At 32.6% G+C, this 21,970-nt stretch overlaps 1 protein-coding gene across 1 annotated transcript in view; it reads left to right on the forward strand.

The window, feature by feature from the left end:
* Positions 1–3,034: 3,034 nt before the first annotated feature.
* Positions 3,035–21,970, forward strand: part of LOC129219218 (alpha-catulin-like) — a 125,250-nt gene continuing 106,314 nt past the window's right edge. The window contains exon 1 of the mRNA XM_054853543.1: positions 3,035–3,121. Within this exon, the coding sequence (XP_054709518.1) occupies positions 3,035–3,121 (87 nt within the window). The remainder of the gene's footprint in view (positions 3,122–21,970) is intronic.

Here is a 21,970-nt window from a genome sequence, read left to right on the forward strand (position 1 = left end):
CTTTGTTGTTCCGGGAATACACTCCCCCCCCCCCATCCTTGTTATTGTTGCACCCCCAAATTTTTCAGCCTAAATCCGCCTATGATGCTCCCGTCGTAGGGAGTTTTCACAAAGGTCTTTTGATGCTCAGGATTCCCGTAGGGGATTTTCGCTCCCTCTAAAGAGCAGTGATGTTCCCATTAATTTTTCTGAGGGTATACTCCCATTAATCAGTTATGCACAGTATGTGTATGCGATCATATACATAATATGTCATAATATGAAAATTTTTGAAGCTTGAGGGTATACGCTATATGTCTAAAAAATGTTTGAGAGTATACGGCGTATATGGAGTATACCCTATGGGAACACCACAGCTAAAGAGGGGAGGGCGATACCCCTCATCGCTAGAAATTTATTATAACAATGATCGAACTTTGGGAATTTAAAATTAAAAAAAAAAAAAAAAAGAAATCAAAAGAGGTCAAAATTTAAATTTTGAGTCATAGCAGTCTTTGAGTCCTTTTCTTGACGGGAAATTTTATCTTTTTCTTTAAGGTAAGCTTTGTTTTTGAACATGCGTCACTTGACACAACTTTTATTTTCGAGGTAGACTATGCATCGCCGGGCAACGAAATAGATAACTAGTTCGGTAGATCGCCTGTTACACTATTCCAATATTGGTGCCTATTTTTAGTAACTGCACAGCACTGTTTAGTGTCAAACTGACTAAGTGCATAACCTTTTAGAAATATAAAGACAACAATTGAAATCATACTGATAAATCCAAAGTGTTAAAAATTAAACAAATTTACGTAACTGAAACTGATAAATAATACGCTACAGTTACACCAAAGAAAGCTAAAGTAAATCAAATGAACAAATGAGTCCAGGACTGCTGGCTGTTGGATGTCTGAACTGGCCAAGGGAAAAAAGTAAAGACAAATGGGGGGGGGGGGGAGGGGAATGAATAAATTAATTTGAATTTTGACCTATTGAATTCAAATTATGTTTTTCGAAATCACGAGTGTGTGTGTAGGCATATGTGTTTATGTCTGTGTGCAGGTATGAGTGTGAGGGTAGTTGTGTGTATGAGTATTTGTGTGTGTGGGGGGGGGGAATGTGTATGTGTGTGTAGGCATATGTGTTTGTGTCTGTGTGCAGGCATGAGTGTGTGGGTAGTGGTGTGTAGGTGTGTGTATGTGTAGGTGTCTGTATGTACGCGTGTGTATATGTGTTTGTGTGTGTGCGTATGTGTTTATGTATGTGTGTGTAGGCGAATGTATATGTGTGCGTATGTGTTTGTGTATGTATGTATGTGTTTGTGTGTGTATGTAAGTGTAGGATATTGAAGCAACCTGGAGACGGTTTTCGCTAGAGGAGAAGCATTGTGAGGCGGCCGGTCGACGGTGATGCTGCAGAGGGTGCTGGCGGGAAAAGAAAATGAGGACCTCAAAACAGTCAAATGAAAGCAATAAGCAATTGTGATTGCTCAAAAAAGATTCTTCGCCTCTTCATATTTTTAATTAGGAGGAAAAGTTTGCTATTTCTTTTAATTCGATAAAAAATATTACAACATTTGATGCGGAAACTTTTTTTTCTTTTTAGAATGTTCATTGGTTAAAAAATAAGTAAGCCATCGTTAAAAAATTCTTAAATTTTAAATACTGTTTACGTTTCTTGTTGGCACATCGTTTCTTTTTCTTTTTTTTTTTTTAGAAAAAGGTTAATTATAAGACCTTCACTAAGATTGGTATTTTTGTGAAGGTTTATTTTCCCCTTTTAAACTTTTAGGTTCCGATGTGATTTTTTACTACCCTATATTTTGCGTATCTATCCCCCCCCCTCAACACCCATATGAAATTATAAATGTCAGTTTTTTTAAAAATATTTTTACAACTAATATTGCCGGCTGACTGGCTGTAGTTTTCGTAGTTCGAAAACATGTTTTCCTTCTCAAACGTTGGCAGCCTTTAAATCTACTGGGTCTATTTTAAGTGTTTTTGCTTTCTACAAAATGTGTTTACAATTTGCTTTCTCTTTAAGAAATAATTTTAAATTCGCATTTTGGTGCTTCCTTGTGAAATAATTTTATCAGTAGTTAATATTCGCCAATTTTTGTAAATGAAATTTTTAAATTTCTGATATTCCTGAAATTTTACAAAAATATCACCTACGTGTATTAAAATAAATAAATAAATAAATAATAATAGTAATAAAAAATATATTTCAAGCACCGTTTTGGGTCTCTCTAGGGTGTGTTCCCCGCCTCCTACGCCGCGGGGTCTGCGGGTTCTTCTTTGGTTGAGTTGAATCGCAGAGAGAAGCCGTCAGCATCCTCTGAAATATTTGGTTTTTATTGTTAAAATAATAATAACGTGGTGTAAATTGGTTCCACCCCCCCCCCAAGTTTAATGGCACAAATTTACTCCAAAATTTTTTTCTTCCGTCTTTCCCTTTTTTTTAGCTCTCTTTTTTATTTTATTATTTTTTTTGAAAATATTTTTTATTTAATTTATTTTTAAAAAATATTTATTTATTTATATCTTTTTATGCTATTATTTTTTTTTCTGTGCTAAGCCAATGACATACACACGAACGCACGAAAACTAAATAAATAAATGAAAGAAATTAAACAAAATAAAATATAAAATAATTTAAATTAAAAATAAATCAATAAATAAATTTTAGCAAATACCCCCTCCCTAAATTTTGATGGCAAAACTTGCGCCATAATCCTCCCCTCCCCCCCTGTGGGCGTGGGCACACCTGGTAGATTGTAGATCCGGGCCTGATTCAAAATATTTTACTTTCATTTTGCAACTTTATAGAAAGAATTTGTAGTTTTCTTGTAAACCTACTACTAGATGTCAGCACAAGTAATGAACGTAGAAGAAATTTGCAATCCTGATGGGCGGCTTTTAACCTAACACTTCTTTGACGAATGATGAGTGGTTATGACGTCACATAGAAGGAGACCTGGCTGCATTTAACCGTTTGTAAAATGAAGTGTTTAGCATCTTCTGCTCCTGCAGTATCTGATGGATGATTCAAGATGGCAGTGATCGTAAAGCATGAACCAATAAGTTTGGAAATACGCACGAAATCAATTGAAAAAACTCTTATACCATTAGTTACCCAAGTATGTTATGTATTTTGTTTGAGATTATTATGCATGTCTTATCACTTTTTTGCTTACGTTTTATATATGCATGGATTGCCTAACGTTAACTATTGAAATAAATGTTTCCACGATATTGTCAATATATCTGCAATATATCATGTTTTATCAGTCAAAAATTTTGTTGAAAATACTTTTCCTTTTTGACGAGTAATGATCAGTTTTAGTAAGAACTATGTTGGGGTAATAACATGTTTCATTCAGTGTATAGGTGTAAACATTTTTCTTGTTAGAATTAAATTCATGTTTTAAAAATCACGATGTCTTCTCTCATGTGACAAAATTTTGTAAATATTCTTTTGATTGGTGAGGGAGGGAAGCATTCTACGGCGACACAAACCAATAGGATTCGTTTATCACTGAGTTGCTTTTTTCCTACTAATTTTTGTTCTATGATGGAAATTTCGTTTTTGCTTTTGATGGTTTGGAGGCTCCTAAAAATGAATCCTAATGTCATGGTTCATTTTACACATTTTCTGTGAACTGTCATTTTCAGTTTTGAAAATGCGTGTACAGTTTAGTGTGTGTAGTTAGAGAGAAGATGTTGAAATTTGTAATAAAAAATTTTCTATAACTTTTTTGAAGGAGCTTTCATGAGGTACATAAATTATTTTCTTTGTCTGTGGCATAGCTGTCGTAGGTGTGCTCTGGCCTTCTCAAGATTTTTCTTCCAGGCCTCTCTTTTCTTGGTCATGGTCTTCCGTTATTCATTAGACAAAATCATTCATAGAGGTTAGGTTGATCCCAGAGGCGTAGGAACTTTGTAGAAGTAGGGGGAGCTGGGACACAGTATAAGAAGTGTCTGGCATCTAAGGGGCAGAAGCAGAGGCACAACCTGAAAATAATTTTTTGGGGGGGGGGGTGGCGAGGGGAGGGAGGCTTTTAAACATTTTTCCCCATAAAAAATTGGCTTTGAATCTTTAATCTCTTATTGAATATTGTATATATACAATTGTTTATGGAGAGAATGAGGTGATTAAACTTCTGGTTTTGAAAAGGAGTTGGTTAGTCCTCGAAGATGAGCACGTAGAAATAGAAGTGTTTCGGGGTCTCTCCCGGAAAATTTTCAAAATTCTTGTTCTGAAATCGAACTTATAGGTGATCTTTGATAATGTTAAGGCTAGAAAAGGTTCGAATACCCTCCCTGAAAAATTTTCGAAATTAATGTCTTAAAACGCGATTATATACCATATTTGTTGCCTTTAGTGAAAATATGACTCGAAGGATTGTCCTCGATCGATTTTTCGAATGATTTACATCTCCGTCCCAATATTTCGAATTGGAAGTCCTAAAAACGTAATTGTAGACAACCTTCAATGATGGCAGGGGAAAAGGCTGTACTAGGGCTCTACTCTGGAAAATTTTCAAAATTGAAGTCCTAATAGAGAGCGTTTTTCAATGATGTAATCAGAAAAGGTTCAGAGGTTTCTTCTTCTTAATTTTTTCGAAATTGTAGTTGCTGAAAAACGAGACTGTGGATCATATTTGTTGGCGTTAGGGGTCCAGCAATTTTTTTGAAATTGAAGTCCCAAAAACGGAATATTACATAATCTCCCATGTTGTTGGAGGGCAAGGCATTCAAAGGACTCTCTTCCGGAAATTTTCAGGGAATTGAGCCTTGAAAACAAAATTTGAGGCGCTCTGTAATAATTTTGGAGGAAAGGGGAGGCTTTGACAGCGTAGCATTTAGAAGACTTTTATTTTCCGAGAACTAGAAAAAGGGGAATAGATGAAACAGAAGGGCAGAAAAACAGAACGTTGGATATGTGTTAAAATGAATTGTTCACTATATATTATATTGTTCAGATAAATTTTTAGTTTAATGTCTTTGAGTCTTTGATAGAAACTATTAAATATTGTTGGCTTTTTTTTCTGCAATAGTAGATGAAAGGTAACAATTTTGGCATAAAAATATATCTGTAAGTGATGAAAAAATCATAATTTTGAGAAAGCAAAAAAAAAAAATTAATTTGAATTTTGACATCTGGAATTCAAATTATGTTTTTCACAATCACGAATGTGTGTGTGTGTATGTAGGCATGTGTGTTTGTGTCTGTGTGCAGGTATGAGTGTGTAGGTAGTTGTGTGTATGAGTGTTTGTGGTAGGGGGGGGGGGGAATGTGTATGTGGTGTGTAGGAATATATGTTTGTGTCTGTGTGCAGGCATGAGTGTGTGGGTAGTTGTGTGTAGGTGTGTGTGTATATGTCCCTATGTATGCGTGTGTTTGTGTATGTGTGTAGGTGTATGTATGTATGTGTTTGATTGTACGTGCGTGTATGTATCCGTGTAAGTGTAGGATATTGACGCTACCTGGAGATGGTTTTCGCTAGAGGAGCAGCATCCTGAGGCCAGTCGACTGTGCAGAGGGTGCTGGCGGGAAAATAAAATGATAGCACATCAAAACAGTCAAATGAAAGCAATAAGCAATCGTGATTTCTCAAAAAACGAGAATAACTGAAACTTCTTAAAGTATAATCTGAGGGGTCAAATAACTTAAAATGAGATACAGTGGCTCCCAAAAGTGTTCGTACACCTTGAAATTTTGTAGTAAAATCAAAATAACGCGAAACTGAATTCGAATATGAAGTCCATTTTTTTTTCACACCATTCCTACGCCATTCTGAATAAAACTCAGTAGTTTTTTTAAAAATATTGCCAGATTTTATTTTTGAAATTTGACAAAAGACGAAGGGTCAGAGAAAAAAAATACCCAGGACCGGACTGGGTGCTCGACGGGGCGCGGGAAAGCTGAGTTGAAGGGCGCCGACTGAGCCTCCATAATATCAAAGAAATTAAGATTTAGTGCAGACTTTTTAAAAGGATAAAAAATCATTGAGAACCAAAGAATGCCTTTTTTTGTTGCAGAAAATGTCCAAACAAGAAGTCATATTTTTTGCAAGTTCAAAAATAGTAGGAGAGACCTCCCCCCCAAAGAGTGTTGGCACATCCCCTTAAATATTAATGATTACCCACCATTAGAAAGAGACCACATTTAAAAAAAGAGAGGAAAGATCACCAAAATACCCCCTGAAAATTTGAAAAACGTCGGGGGCGGTTGGGGGTGAGGGAAAGAATTTCTAGTTTCGAAGAATGAGAAGTTTTGCTGAATGTTTCTCAACAGACACTTCTTCCGAAAATTCATTGCTTGTTCGTCTTTCTTCTGAAATGCATCATTCACTAGTTCAATAGCATTCAGTAACAACATCTCTTGCAGTATTTTTTTTTGTGTGTGTGTGTGTGTGTGTTGTTGACTGAATTTTTTTCACTGGTATCTGCTGTTGTTTTAAAACATGATGCTGTCATTTTGTTACATGAATTTGCCGATTCCTTAAGCTGACGAGGTTTTCTCTGTGCGATCGATATTCATGCCCAGTTTTTTTTTTGTCCCTGTATATGCTAGTTTGTCATTTTCGACAAAATGCTTCTGCAATTTAAAATTAAAAAGAGATACACATGACGTTTCAAACTTTTGTCTATTTTCAAAGACTGTTTTAAAATATTTTTTTCCACTTTATTTGTTGTGCTAAAGTTCAAAACTCAAAAAGAATAAATTAAAAATATCATTTCATTTGTAAATTTTGTTTCTTTGGATTGTTAAAAATCTTTGCATCTCTGCATGGTGCTCTTTTAAAGCATTATAGTTATACAATTATTTTGAGAGTAGGAGCAAGTGGTAATGAATATCAGGCCATTACTAGTTTCTATAAATGTATTTAAAAAAAAAAAAAAAAGTATGTTTTTGGATGAATAGCAATACAAAAAAGGCATTCATTCATGAAGAGAAAACTTGATTTTACAAATCGGGTAAATCAAGAAATAGTGAAGTTTTCGATAAAGGTGCGTCTTGGTGACTTTTTCAAAGTTCGCCAAATTTTTTGGCGCCAAAGTCTAAGCGCTATTTTTCCCCGCTCTGCCAATGAAAAAAAAGGGGGAGAAACGTATGTTTTTTTTACTAACCTACTGGAAAATGAATGAAATGGAGTTTTTGCATCAGAAATACAAGAAATTGGAGCATCAAAATGTAAACAAAAGGTTCGAAAACAACTAAATCTCGAGAAAAATACTAAAAAACTCAACTGCTTAAAAACACTAAATATGAACTAATCTAATCAAATAAACACTGAAAATTACATTGAAATGCAAAGAAAACTAGGCAAAAAAAATTCTTTAAAAAAAACGGTAAAAAGTATTAAAACAAATAATTAACCTATTAAAAAAGAAATTAATTTGAATAATTTAATGCACAAAAACACTAATTATAAACTAATCTAAATAAATAAACCCTAAACAATACAATAAAATGCTGCGAAAACTAGATAGATATATTTTTAGTAAGGCAGTGGTTGCAGACCCGATCGCCGGAAATGTAATGAAGCACCGACCAACTTCTGTGCATGAGCAGAGTAGAAATTACTGCCTGGGGTCGGGACTGTTTTATGAACCCGACCAAAGGGGCGGGATCTAATTTCAACAGCTGACCAATGATATTCTATGCGGTCGGACGAATTATGTATGGCCGACCACACAAATTAAGATACTTTCCCAATGACCATAAAAACATTAAAACAAACATCAAATCAAAAATTAATTTGGGAAATATCCTCAAAAACACTATTATTTAACTAATCTAAATAAATAAACTCTTAAAAATTCAATTAAAAAAAAACCCTACAAAATGAGAAATTCATTCATTTTCCACGGAAGTAGGATAGAAAAAAAAATATTTTCACCCTTTCTTTTTCATTTGCAGAACGAAAAAAATAGCGTCTGGAAATGGGGGCCAAAAAATTTAGCAACAGTTGAAGGAAAACACATAAAATCACAAAAATAAAACGGCATGGTTGCAAACAGGTTTAGCCTGATTAGAGCAAAATCTAAATACATCTGGACTGAAAAAAATTAAAAAACGATTGGAAAGGATAAATTTAGGATTAAAATAAATATTAGACTCCAAAAAATTAATTATTTTTGTAAAATTAAGCACTACAAAAGAGGGGGTGGTTATGTAACAATGAAATCACTGCATCCCATGCCGTTTTATAAAAACTATTTTACAAATTTAAATTTAAAAAAAGTAAAAAGTTGTACTCACTGCTTGCAGGTTTTCAATAAGATCCTCTTAGTTTTTTGAAAAAAGAAAAACGCCCAATTTAAATTAATTTAAAAAAAAATTTGGCCACGAGGTAAATTTAATTTACCACTGCACTCCCATCCGAAATGCGAAAAGTGGGGGTGGGGGGAAAGGCAGGGGGCGCTCCGCTCCGTAGAGTGGGTAGTAAAGGGGTTGCCGTAGTATCCCCGTAGTGGCGCCGGTTTGCTATGAGAGCAGTTTATCGCCAGGGAAGGGGAAAATAGTAGGGTTGGCGTAGTATTGCGACAGTGGCGCTTGGTTGCCATAAGAGAGAGATTTATCGCCAAAATTTGGCGACATTTGGAAAAGCACCTTTATCGAATAATCCCCAAGAAATATTATAAATTATCAGAAATGAAAATTAATAAAGAGTAATTAAGATGAAGAATTTAGTGTGGACATCAGACATGACACTCATGATTAATTAATTTCAGTCCCCAAAATCAAAAGATTATTCGAGTTATGTTTACACATTTGTTCTGTTATTATAGTACAGCTGTACTATTGTTTTTTTCCATCTCAAACGTCAAATTTGATATGAATTATGCATTTGTAATGAAATCCGCTTATGTATGCTATAAAGTAACGTCTGCCATGAAAATAAGTTAAAATATAATTTTTTTTTCTTAATGTTTGCCATACATATTTTTTATAAATAAAACATAAGTAAATCTAGAGTTCTTAAAGTCTATTTTTAAAGTCTGATTTTTTTTTTTCAAATCCTATATTTATTTACTTATTTATTAGTAACATGATCATGTCATAGCAAATATCTTGGGGGAAAGTTACAAGAAAATACAACCAATCGAACTCTAACTTATCCAATTCACCTGATTGTCTCTTTGCAGTACGTAATAAATAATATCATTTTGATAACACTGAAACTATTGGGAAAAGCTCGAAATTAAATTATTTGAGAAATCATTTTTTATGTATGGATATACATTTAAAATTACTATTATTGTTTGTGACCATTATATGGAATAAATGAATTAATTTGATTAATTAATTAATAAAAATTTTTCAAGAAAACTCAAAGATTTCAGTTTAAAAGAAAAACAAATAAATTTCTTGTCCTTGTCCAATTTTCCTCTTGCCTTCATTTTTCATTTAAGAATTCCTTATTTTTTTCGAAGTAAAATTATAAGTTTTTTGTTCCGCAGTATAAGAAAACAGGAGGGTTTTTCGTGATGATATTTTTTCCTCCACATTCTTAGATTAGGATCTAATTTCTGAAAATTCGTTTCAGAAATTCTCGCTGTCCAAAGTGTTATATTTTTTAAGTATATATAGCAAACGAACATTTTAAGCATTTCTATTCATTTTCATATCATTGTTGTCTTAAAGTTTCGAAATCTTTTTGAGTGTAAAATTTTGTTTTTGAAAACTGACACGATTTAGAAAGAGCCGTCATAAACTGAACCAATTATATTTTAAAGACAGGGAGAATGAAAAAAATAGTTCATGGACAGGCTTGATCTTAATATTCTTTTACTTTTTAAAATAATAGTTTTCAATTGATAACACAAGACATTTAAATTTTATCTTTCAACTTATCCAAGTACTTTGTTTTCTTAACTGTATGTATTGTCGACTATATTGCAATATCATTTATTTGTTGTTTCGCAGCTTATAGATCATGTTACAGTTAATTAAGAATCATAGATCGTAATTCTATAATTTAAGGTTAAACATGAAGGAAAATATTTTCGCAATAAAAAGAAAATGAAAACGAGTAACCTACTGTTGGAAATATCCTTGACTTAATGCATCCAATTTTGCTGCCGCTTCAAAATTACTTGTTCACTAATGCTAAAATCTGATCCAAATGACTCTTCGATTCATGCAAGTACTAGCAATCAGACCTCTGTCTCTGTCATCTAACTGGATAAAATTTATGATAGTTGTCCTCCTTTATTCAGTAGAAATCCATTGCTACGAATCCCCAAGCATCGCAGATCCTTGTCCGTAAAAAGCGTCTTAAAAGGCGTCATTTAAAACCATAAAACAAGTGTGTGGTCTACATGTATGCTCCCTTTTTTCTGCTTACCATAAGATAGCTAGTCAAAAGCTCTTGTACTGCACAAGAATGCTTCAAAAGACCCTCATAAAATGCTTTAATGGTTAGAATCTTTAGCTTTTATTCTGTGAAAAAAAATGCTCTTTATTTTTTAGGCTTTATACTATCCTGATATGTGAAAAACTAACTGCAGATAGAAAACGAATAAGGTTACTTCGATATTTCTCACATTACATTTCTAATACAGTCTTTCTTGACTCTTATTAATATTTGTAATACCAGTGGCATACCTAGCATGGGTGACACTCGGAGCGGTAATTAGTGATGTGTCACCCCCCCCCCCTTCTCCCTCTAAACGCAAAAAAAAAAGTTTTCCAATTCTATGTAAACATGAAAAATTTTACAATTTTCAGAAACAACTGTATTTGTGAAAAACAAAATTTTATGTGGGATAATATACAAAAGGCAAATAAAAACTATGAATGCTTTTTATGTAACTTGCCCTAAACGCATGTGTGCGTCGAGAGATCAAAAAGGTAAGGGGGTCTTTGAAATTGTTGGCCCCGTAATTACTTTAAACATATCTCACACAGGGAAAGATAATGGGTTTTCAGTTTTTTTGTTATAAGAGGTCACTACTAGGTCTAAGTATTGACAATATGAACCTAATTCTGAGTATAGTATTATGTATTGATTCCATGGTGTGGGGTGGGATATATTGGGGTCCGGGCGGTCCCACCCCCCCTGTAAAATTTTGAAATTAGAAGTTTTAAAAATGCATTTTAGCTTCATTTTTTCAAAAACTTGCAATTCCACTTTGGGTATCACCCCTCAGACAGTCAAACCCTAAGCGGCCAACCCCCCCCCCCCTTCGCGGCGTCATTAGTAATAGCTTTGCGTTTTACTTATTAATAACATTGTTATACATTCCTTCTTCAAACTCAAACTTCGTTTCGCTCATAATGAATTGTATTGTTTTATTGATACAAAGTTAATTAATAATAATCTTCACAAATCAGCAGGATAGCAAGGGGGGGGTGGGCGGTATCGAGCTTCATCTGAGGGAACACACACATTAAAAAACTTCCGGAAATGATATAAAAGCAGCATAAAATGTAATAATATAATGATAAAATATTATATCATTACATTATTACATTTTATGCTGCTCCTGCATTATATTATATAAATGTAATAATATAATGCAGGAATTCAAATAATATTTTTTAAGGTGGTATTGTAGCTTAGTAAGGGCGACAACACCCCACCGCCAGGGCAATGACGAACCTCCTCCAGATGCTACGCAGCCCCCCCCCCCCCCTCCCGAGAACGTGACCCCAAAATTAGATTTAAAAAATATCTTAAATTGACCCCTTACAATTTCAATGCCGAAGGCTATGCCATGACCCCCTTTCTCTGTGCACACCTCTGACCTCTGGCTAAAAAGACAGTGAATGAATTAAATCCAGTTAAAAAACTGGAATATGTTTTGAACACAAAGCTTGCCAACGGCAAAGATCTTGAACTTTTCTTATGATTTTAATAGACAAAATTTAGTTTAAAATCAAAAAATGTTTTATCTTTGAAACTGTTCGGACGTCTTTATTGTCTAGTCCAGTAATTCCCCAAATGTGCCCTGGGGAGCCCTGCAGTACTCCTAAGATCACATCGAAAATTAACTTTTTTTTCTCTACTAATTTAGACTTATTTGTGAAACTTTTTTCTATTTTTTACAGAGTCTCTGCAGGATAAATAAGGGCTATTCAATGCAGATACACGATTCGTATTTATTTTTGATTGTCGGTTACAAGTCATACTTTTATTTTGGGAAGGGCGCCATGCGAAAATCTTAGTTCCAAAAAGGACGCCTCGACTGAAAAAATCTAGGAATGACCGTACAGTCCTGTCCTAATAGTTTTTTTTGTGAAGCAACAAAAAATGCAAATCCATCAACTAAAATATTGCTTTTATGCGGCTTATTTCGATATTACACTATTTTTAATGGGCAGATTTCAAAAATTAAAATTATTTGTCTTCTTACTTGCTTGTATCTTGCACTTAAGATCATTAGCAGAACAGGGAGTCATGCTATACGCTCTTTTACAGCAACTTAAGTACAGTCAGTAAATCAAACCGTTCTCGTATTATTGACCATAGATATGTGCTGTCACTTTTACCCTCACATCCTTTTTTTATTGGGGAAACACCATGGGTCCGCTTTTGTCCTCAGAACTGAAACTTGGAGCAAAAGATAAGCCCCAAACGATGCCCTGGGAGCAGACCGTTTACGAAAGGAGAGGGGATTAATTGCCTTTATGAGGGTAATAAAAGGGAACGTTTATATAAATAAGAACATTGCTTTTGCATGTGAAAATATTCTCACGCAAAATCACTTCTTGGTTCCACATAATTTATTTCCATTTTGCTAAAACATTGTTTTGAAAAATAAGAAAAGAACAGAAGGGCGCCTTTCGAGAGGGCGCACCGGGTAAAGTCCTGGTCAAGTCTATGGTCAGTCCGGGCCTGAAAATACCCCACAAAAGTCATCGCACAATGAAATATTTTCGAATAAATTCATGATTAAGATTATCATAAGTTGTTTTTTTATTATTTTTGCATTGTGATGACAAACTGTAAAGTCATTTGGCTTTAACTTTTTGTTTATTTATGCCCTAATATTCTGCTTATTATTTTAAAATGGCAACTATGCGCATAAACCAAAAACATAATTCGAAATTTGATGTTTTTTCTCTCTCAGTAGCCGTAAATTGGTTTGAAATGTCTCTAAATTAGTTAATTTATACCATTCTATAGTGAAGTGCTTGATAAAATGCTTTAAAGACAAGAATCGGATCGAAAACAAGGTAAGAAAATGTCAAATGCAAACTTAACAAAGCGTGATCGGAGATTTACAGTTAAAAAAATGATGAAAAATACACCTTGGAGTGATGAAAAAATTTCTGCAGAATTGAATGAAACATTTTCGTTTAATTTTCCCCTAAAATTATTCGCCAAGTTCTCTGATTACCTGGATTAAATGGGACCTCTTCCTGCAGAAATTTTCTTGTTCGTGCGAAAAACAGAAAGCTTACGTTTTCCGCCGTAAAATCAATGATAAATAAGCTCAAAACATTTTGGAACAACGTCTTACTTAAAAATAAAAATGAATTCAACATTTTGGGTTAAATTGTTGCATATTTGTAAATAGAAAAAAAAATGAGAAATTAAATCTAAAGAACTTAGTTGGGATCAGTTAATCAGGACGGTGAAGGTGTTCTTATGTGAGGGTGCAGGACTTGGAAGTTTGAAATTTTTCGATGAATCATGCTGTTCAGTGAAATATTTTTAAAAACAATTTTAAATTATTAGCCCAAAATTTGGCAATCGGAAACAACTTCGTTTTTTTAAAATCAAGATAACGATAAGAAGCACACGTTTGCGTTTGGTACCTCAAATATTGTCATTAAGCTTAGAAATATCTCCACAATCACCAGATTTAAACTTAATAGAACATATTTGGAGATATCTGGTGGATATATTAGGAAAATACACTATTGAAACGGAAAACGAATTAGAAACAGTAAGACTCAAAGTGCGGCTGAACACTTACTCAGAAATTGTAAAAAAAAAAAAAAAAAAAGAAAGAAAGAAAAAAAAAAAACCAATGAAATCTATTCCCAAACGTTTAAAAGCTGTTGCTGATACTGCATGATATTCTACTAAATACAGTCGGACCTCCGTATATCGAACTTCCACATATCGAAATTTTCTATATATCGAAATCCCAGCAAATTTCTATGTTCACTACATAGAAAAATTGTTTCTATATATCGAAAAAATCTCTATATATCGAAATTTTTTTCGAGACATTCGTAGGTTTTTTTTCCACTTTAGACTGTTTGTCTTATGAAAAATGAAGGTTAGCGGAGAAAACTATAGTCACTAAAGGTTGTTACGAAACTCATAAGGAATATGGGGTTCAGGGGTGTGTAGATAGGGTCGTTGTTCCGTTCTGGAGTTTTTACATTCCCTCAAGTTTATTTCAAATCTTAGTTGCAACCAGTAACACTAAAATCAGTTTCAAGTTATCCCTTTTGTCTGTTGATTATCATTCCTAGTATTTTTAGCTTCAGTAAAAATCATTCAAGTTAAGTAGATTGATTTTTTACTTTTCTCTCGATTACATTGTTAAAACGAAAATCCCCTATTGTGGCGGTTCAAGTTGAATTTCCGAAGAATGAAGGTGTATGAAGGAGCAAAAATGTAATTTCTGTTAAATTTTTAATTATTAACTTTCATTTAATCCGATGCTCGTTTAAATTAGCAGTTGGGTTTCATGCACGAAAATTAGTTTTAATTTTAATGTTTTAGGATATTTTTATGATAAAATAAGATTGTTTCTATATATCGAAATTTCTATATATCGAATTTTTTTCCGGCAATTTGCTACTTCGATATATGGAGGTCCGACTGTAATAACTTAGTAAAAAGTTAGATTATTTACTAGTTTTTTGACATTTTTTCGAAGTGTACGAAGACTTTTGTGAGATCAAGTTTCTGGCACTTTTTGATAATTGATTTCTTAAAAATCAAGTTTTATTATGTTATTAACAATTTTCATGTAGTTTTGTTAAAAAATAAATCATAGATCTTATAATTAAATACCCGTTCCAAAATATTAATTTTAACGAATCGATAATGGCATATTTCATTGAAAATCTTAAGTGTACGAATACTTTTGGGAGCCACTGTAAGTTTTTGGAAAATTGAAATTATTTGAACAAGTTCAACATTATTTGAACAAGTACAAAACAACCTTAGTAACCTTTTTTTTAGTCATTAGCACCTTCCATGTTATTCATATTTAAATGCCAAACTGGCTCATTATTATCTCTTTTTGTGATCATTGGACTAATGGCGAATCCAGGGGGGGGGGGGGGCGGCTATGAGGCTGCAGCCACTCCCATACCAGAAATAAATTCTTTCACCCTCTGTCTATGCATCTTAATGTTAAAAAATATATATATATAATTTCCTGCATCCATTCTATCTTTATCAGTTAATTTGTTTTCGCTCTTCATAAGGTTGATACACAAATTTGCGATAGTAACAGGAGTGTTAGTTTTCCGAAATTTCCCTACAAATTTCTGAACTTTTTCCCTACCTGTTCCAAATATTTATACATTTACTCACTGAAAGAAGGAAAGGAGAAAAAAGTGTAGATATAATAGCTACTTGTTTTTCTTTCTTTCTCTCTCTTTAATTTTCGTGTTTAATATCAATTCTTAAAATTTTGTCTTCTTTCCTCGCTGTTTTTCACTATTTGTTTAACATCTTTCAGCTTTTCTTCCTTCTATTTCATTTACATCACCTTGTCAGCATAATTGTTTTGCATCCTTAACAAGAATTGAAAATTTTGCCTTCAAATTGCATAACAAATATGTCTAAACGAATGAAAAAACTTTGAATATACATTTAAAATTTAGAATTTTAACACTGAACACCAAATTTTAGATAATTTCAAATGTAACTCAGAAAGATTCATTAGTCATTAACACCCCTAGATAGCAGATAATGATACAGAACACTTTCTTTTACATCGATAAACTTTGGTAAAGACAAGGAGACCTCAGCAAGAATTTTAACTACCTCAGCCGCCCCCAGAACAAAATTCTGGATTCGCCACCGCATTGGACAAAAAAACCGCATGCAAAACTAATAAGAATATGAACTGAACTGCAATGCCGCTCTCGAAAGCCGAAACACGAGCTGAAGGTGGGGAGCAAATCCATATTGGTACTAGTACTGATTTTCGCAGGCCGCGGGGTAGAGCCCACTTTTCCACATTTCTGGAATCAAGAGATGTTTTAACAGTAAAAAAGGAGTGAAGGTGAATTCAAATGCACTGACCACTCCGTCTGCCTCCTGCTTTTGTTGCATATTGGGTGGAAATTCCGAAATTCCTAGAAAAGGCAGATCACATTTTTGAAATCAGGTTTGAGGAAATCAATGTACGGCAATAAGCTGCAGTGCTAGAATTTTCCGGGGGAGCTGAGCTGGTTTGAAATATTCCAGGGGGAGCTCAAGCTCCCCCGGTTCCGACGCCTATGGTTGATCCCTAGTTCTAGCTCCAGTGGGTTTGGCCAAAAGCATTTTCAGTGTTAAACAGACAAGTTCTTCTATGAGGCTGTACTATATATATGAAAAATTCCTATAAAATGCGACATAGTCATCATTTTTTACTTTTAAACTAAATCAACTGTTTTTTGTTCTAGTTGATAGAAACTAAGTCAAATTTTAAGAATATAACAAAATATGATAAAATAATTGTATAAATTATTATTTAAAACTAATTACTCCAAGACTTACTTAAAAAACTGAAAATCTGTTATTTCAACCTCTGGTTTCATGTTCCTTGATGCATATAAATACCGCATGTATTTTTTAACAAGCATATTTATTTGAAAGGTTGGTTCATTTTCTTCTCAAAAATACCTGAATTTTAACAGGAAACTATTTAATTACTTTGCTTCCTCCCCCAAACTTGGTATCAGTCTTCATGTCATGTCTGTCACAGAAAATGTAGATTTTTTTTTGTTTTAAACAAAACCAACTTGATAAAAATCATTGACACTTTATTTTCTCTTTCTAAATGCCAAAAGAAACAATTCATAAAAAGATTAAAAAATAAATTTAAGATTTGAGTGAAATATAGAACATTAAACTTTGTCATGTCTGTTACATTATTTGTTATATCTGTCACACCAGTCATATTTGTTACAATAAGTTTTTCAAGCAACTTTGCCTTAACACTTCGCTTTTAAAATTATTGTTATTATTATTTAGCTTTGTATTTGGTAGTAGCAGTATTTTTGACTACTAAACTGAATAAAAAAAGCTTTTGAAAATATATGTGATAGACAGCAAATCCTATATGTGACTATAGCCAAGTTACCATTATTGGGATTGTGCCCTAACTGGGACATTTTCAAAAATTTTGTTTTCACTGCTTATACACCTGCTTTACTAATAAGAAGGTAAATGATATTGCAATAAAAATGCCAAATAAATGAATAGTTATATTTTGATTTGGAAGCTATGTGAGTTAAACTTAGCTGCTTTAGCAGTTATATGGGCAAGTTGAATTATTTTTCAAACTTTGACAAAATATGATTTTTACACATATAAATAATTTTGATTATCTACGTTAACTGAGCAGCATTTTGAATTGAATTTTTGTTACACTTCTTGTCTATGTACTTGTGCATTATTTGTGCACATTCATCTTCACTTCACTATATACTATGTCCGTTTCACTTATTTATTTACATATATAAAAGATCACAAATACTCTGCAAACTTGGGAAACAATTCTAATTTTGGGTATTGTTATATAATATACTCCAGACTCTAAATAGTGTACTATTCAAAATTTCAATACTTGTGCTGACAAAAACTACCTCTTGAAAAAAGCAACATATCACAATATCCAATGTGGCAAATATACAATACGATGCTATTTTCGGTGGAATAATAACCATAATTTGGGCAGAATCGGTACAAATAAAATGCTTAGTACCAATTAAAATAAACAGCATCTTTAAATGAAAACCTGAAGATCCTGTTGTCTGGTATGAGATGCAACAGTTATTAGCGATTGTCACTGCTCCCACTACAGTGAACTCCAGGTTTGTTTTTTCAAGTTTTTAATTTTTTTTCCATTTATTTTGCCTCTCATATGACATAATACATCAATATTTGATCATACATAATCTCTAAGTTGTAGTGAAAAAAAGAGAGTGACATTTAAAGAATATAGTTAAGTTTATATAAAATTGCAAACGTGTCATGTCTGTCACACTGATAAAGATTTAACATTATTTTACTGTTTACAAATTTTTTAATATTTTTCTTTCTGCTTCACACATCCAAGTCTAACTTTGATTCCCAAAAAAATTTAGACTTCACATGCATACCAATTAAGAGCAAATGGTAATAACATATGGTCACTCAAAATGTATGTTGTAATTGTGTAATGTCTGTCACAGCAGGTTTTAACCCAATTAATTTAAAATATTTGTTCTTGAGTAGAGATGTAAAAATTCCGAAAATTTTGAAGTGGTGGAAAAGAACTGGTTTTTTACCGTTTTTTTTTCTGGAAAAAAATGAAAAAATTGTTTTTTTAAAATTTTATTTTATTTTTTTTAAAATGAATAAAAATAGGGTTTTTTAATAGTATTGTTTTAATTGGAGCATATAAAGGGTTGAGCATTAAAAAATATATGCAATCCACACATCTTCTTTTTCTGCTTGACAGAAATACACAGTATACAGGTAAGTTTAAGTAGAAAAAAATAGTCTTAGAACTTTCTTAGTCAAACACCAGAAATAAGTAAAATTGTCGTGCAACCAATAATATTGGGAAAGGCGTGTTAAATCATAACAATTACATTTCCTATTTTAGAATTGCATTTGAAACTTGAAATAATAATATTAATTATTGACTTTCAAACATGATTGATACTTTTTGAAAAAAAAAAAAAAAGTATGATTTCTCTTCCTTGCAACATAACTTTACTGTTTGAAAATGAAAGCTATTGAGTTATGATTTTCTCCAATCCAGTCTATAGTCTGTTCCAATCTAAGTTGGCACTGAAGGGAAAGGTAGGAGATGTGCTACTCTGTGATGAGAAGTAGTTCTAGTAAATTTAGAGGTTTAAACGGGTGTAAATTAATAAATGATGTGAAAAAAATAGAGAATGTATGTGGGTTTGAGGCATACAGTTGAAGTTGTTGTGTGATAAATATATTTAATTTGTAAGAATTTGATTACGAAAGGAAAATCAAAGCACTGTAACTCGACTTCTGTCTTGGCGAAGACTTGAGTTTTCAAGGTTAACCTTGGCGGACTTCCTGTGGACCGGCAAACCCCCAGAACTCATTTCTCCCCATTTTGCATCGCCCAAGGAAAAACATCTGATTGTCGTTATGACTGTTAAATGAACTCTCCACATTGTGGTCAAAGCATTTCCGCCTGATCTGTTTTCATTTATGCTTTCTGTCGTTATTTCCAAGCAATTGAATACATTTTTAAAAACAGTTTTCATAAGTAAGAAATAAAAAATGAAATGAAAATATTAAGTTTTCAATTATTTATTTGCTGCAATTACAAATACACCGAAATTTTTTTTCTTTGAATCTGAAATTTATTACTTGGTAGTTTTAAATAGCTTTCGTTTTACTTCAAGAAAATTATTGTGAAAAAATCAAAGAAACCCGAATTTTTTTGTTTGAATGTAATGAATACGCCCTACGCAGAGTAACCACGTTTCCTTGACAACGGCTGCAATTCGGCTCGCCTAGCTTTCCCTTCAGTGCCAACTTACAGTGAAACAAAGTATAAGTCCAAATCAAAACTAAATTGGTTTTTCTTTATCTCTCCAACAGAAACCCCAAACCAAAAATGTAATTTTTTTAAAGCTGAACATAAATTTAAACTGGAGTTCCAGTTAACTATACGGCCGTGCTAAGCACAGTAATAAAAGTAGTCAAACCTGCACCTTTGAACAAAAATTAGTTATTGTAACTTAATAAATAAAATGTTTTAGGGTCATTTTATAGGGAACTATTTTTGTTAATAATTCTGAAAAAAAAAAGGACATCTAAATCAAATATATGGATGAACCAAACTTTAAAACCCAATATCTCGGTTTGAGCTCAACTGTAGATTTCACTTTTGTGCTTAGCTCAATAGTTATACATTTGGTCAGCAGAAACATAGTTCTGTTATTGAAGTTATGCTTGTTTTTTTTCATGAAGAAGGAAAATAGATTCTTCACTAAGGATATTGGTTTTGCTAAAGAAGGTTCAGTGTGTGGAAGTATCTAGCAAATCAAGACCTCCATTTTTCTCAAAACTTGCAGGAAATGCAATTTTTTTAAAGACTTGACGGAAAATTCATTGATGAACAAAGCTTTATCTTATAATCATTCACCAAAGCACACGTACTTTGGTGCTTCGAGAAACCTCTTTTTAAATGCGAGCAGATGAGAGAGACTTTCCATGAGCTCGCTTCTTTTTGCATTGAAAAATAGGTTCATTGTAATATCAAAACACATGTCTGTAATATTTTCAGTTATCTTGCACTTTCAATGCTGTTTTTTTTTTGGACAATTTCTTGCTGATTGCATTTGTTTATAGTATCCGGTGTAATTTATATTTTTTTTCATCTTGAATATATTATGTAAAATTAAAAATTTAAACAAGCTGTTATAAGTAAAGCTATTAAAAAAAAAATTGCTTACATAGTGATGTAAGGTTATCGATGTATCACAATGTAGTAATTCCCACATCGCACAGCCCTTATAGATATTAATATACTCTCACCTACGGTTCCCCTAATTGATATTATTGAGATAATTTTGGAAAAAAATTTCTTTTTTTGTGCAAAAAGTATCAAATGTTTTTTGATCTATATGCAAATTATATTATCATAAAACAACTTGCATTATCAAAATTAGACAGTATTTTAACATACAAGGAAGGGATGGGGGAGAATTAAATAGCGTCATAATTTAAGCATGAGAAATTTCTAATTTTATCACTTTTTGCTGAAAGTTTTAATTAAAACTACCTGAAAAGTTGAAAAAATCTGGACCAGTTTTTCTGGACCGGAACAGAAATAAACCCCTTCGGAAAAGTTTTTTTTTCGTTTTTTTCCTGACTGTTTTCATCTCTATTCTTGAGTCAAAATTTTAGTGTTTATTATAACTGAGGTTAATATTCACACCACCCCATGGCAAGTTTTTCCTAATCAATTAATATTTACTACTTGAAAATCAACAAAATAGTTGTCTCATGTCATGTCTGTCACAAATGTAATTCACCATATTTAGAACCTGGGTTGGCCAGTATCAGTTTGTGCATTTTGTCTACTTTTTTTTTGGTAAATTTACACTTTTAAAACTTGAAATGCATATGTTTTTTCCCCATTTATTGAGCATTTATTTCAAAGTATCACCTAAGTAAACACAGAAATTTTGTGAAATATTAAAAAGTTAGTATATGTGACATTCTTCAGAATGTAACTTTTGAACAAAAATATTCTTCAATATCAAAACCTTTTTATTTATTTTTTTTCCATTCTTAAATGAAACTGTTACATACTAGAATTAACCATGAACAATGACCCAACCAAATTCCAGTTATTTTATTCATATATTAAAGAAAATCATAAACACCTTGTTCAAGGAAATAATAATAATAAAAACTTTCAGTGTTTGAAACTAGAGGCCTAATTTATTATCAAGGAAGTAATTACGTTCATTGTGCAAACGAGAAGCGAGCTATTTTAATGATTGATATGAATCAAATATCAAGCCTTCTTGATTAAAGTACAGCTTAAAGTTTAGGAATCCTTTTAGTTAGCTTCAAATTTGTGTTTAAAAATCGTGTAGTATTAATATTTTTTCAAATAAAAAAAATTTGAGAATGTACTGATAATTTATAATTTTGGTGCACTGTCTAAAATTAATGTATTTCACCCTTATTATTTATTTTCACCTTCGTGACAGTGGCATTGACAAGGACTGTCATGAAGGTGAGGATTTTCTCTTAATTAGAGACGCACCAAGTAGCACTTTGACCGAGTGCCGAGTA

Source organism: Uloborus diversus, chromosome 3 (assembly GCF_026930045.1).
Source record: "Uloborus diversus isolate 005 chromosome 3, Udiv.v.3.1, whole genome shotgun sequence".
Classification (NCBI taxonomy): domain Eukaryota; kingdom Metazoa; phylum Arthropoda; class Arachnida; order Araneae; family Uloboridae; genus Uloborus; species Uloborus diversus.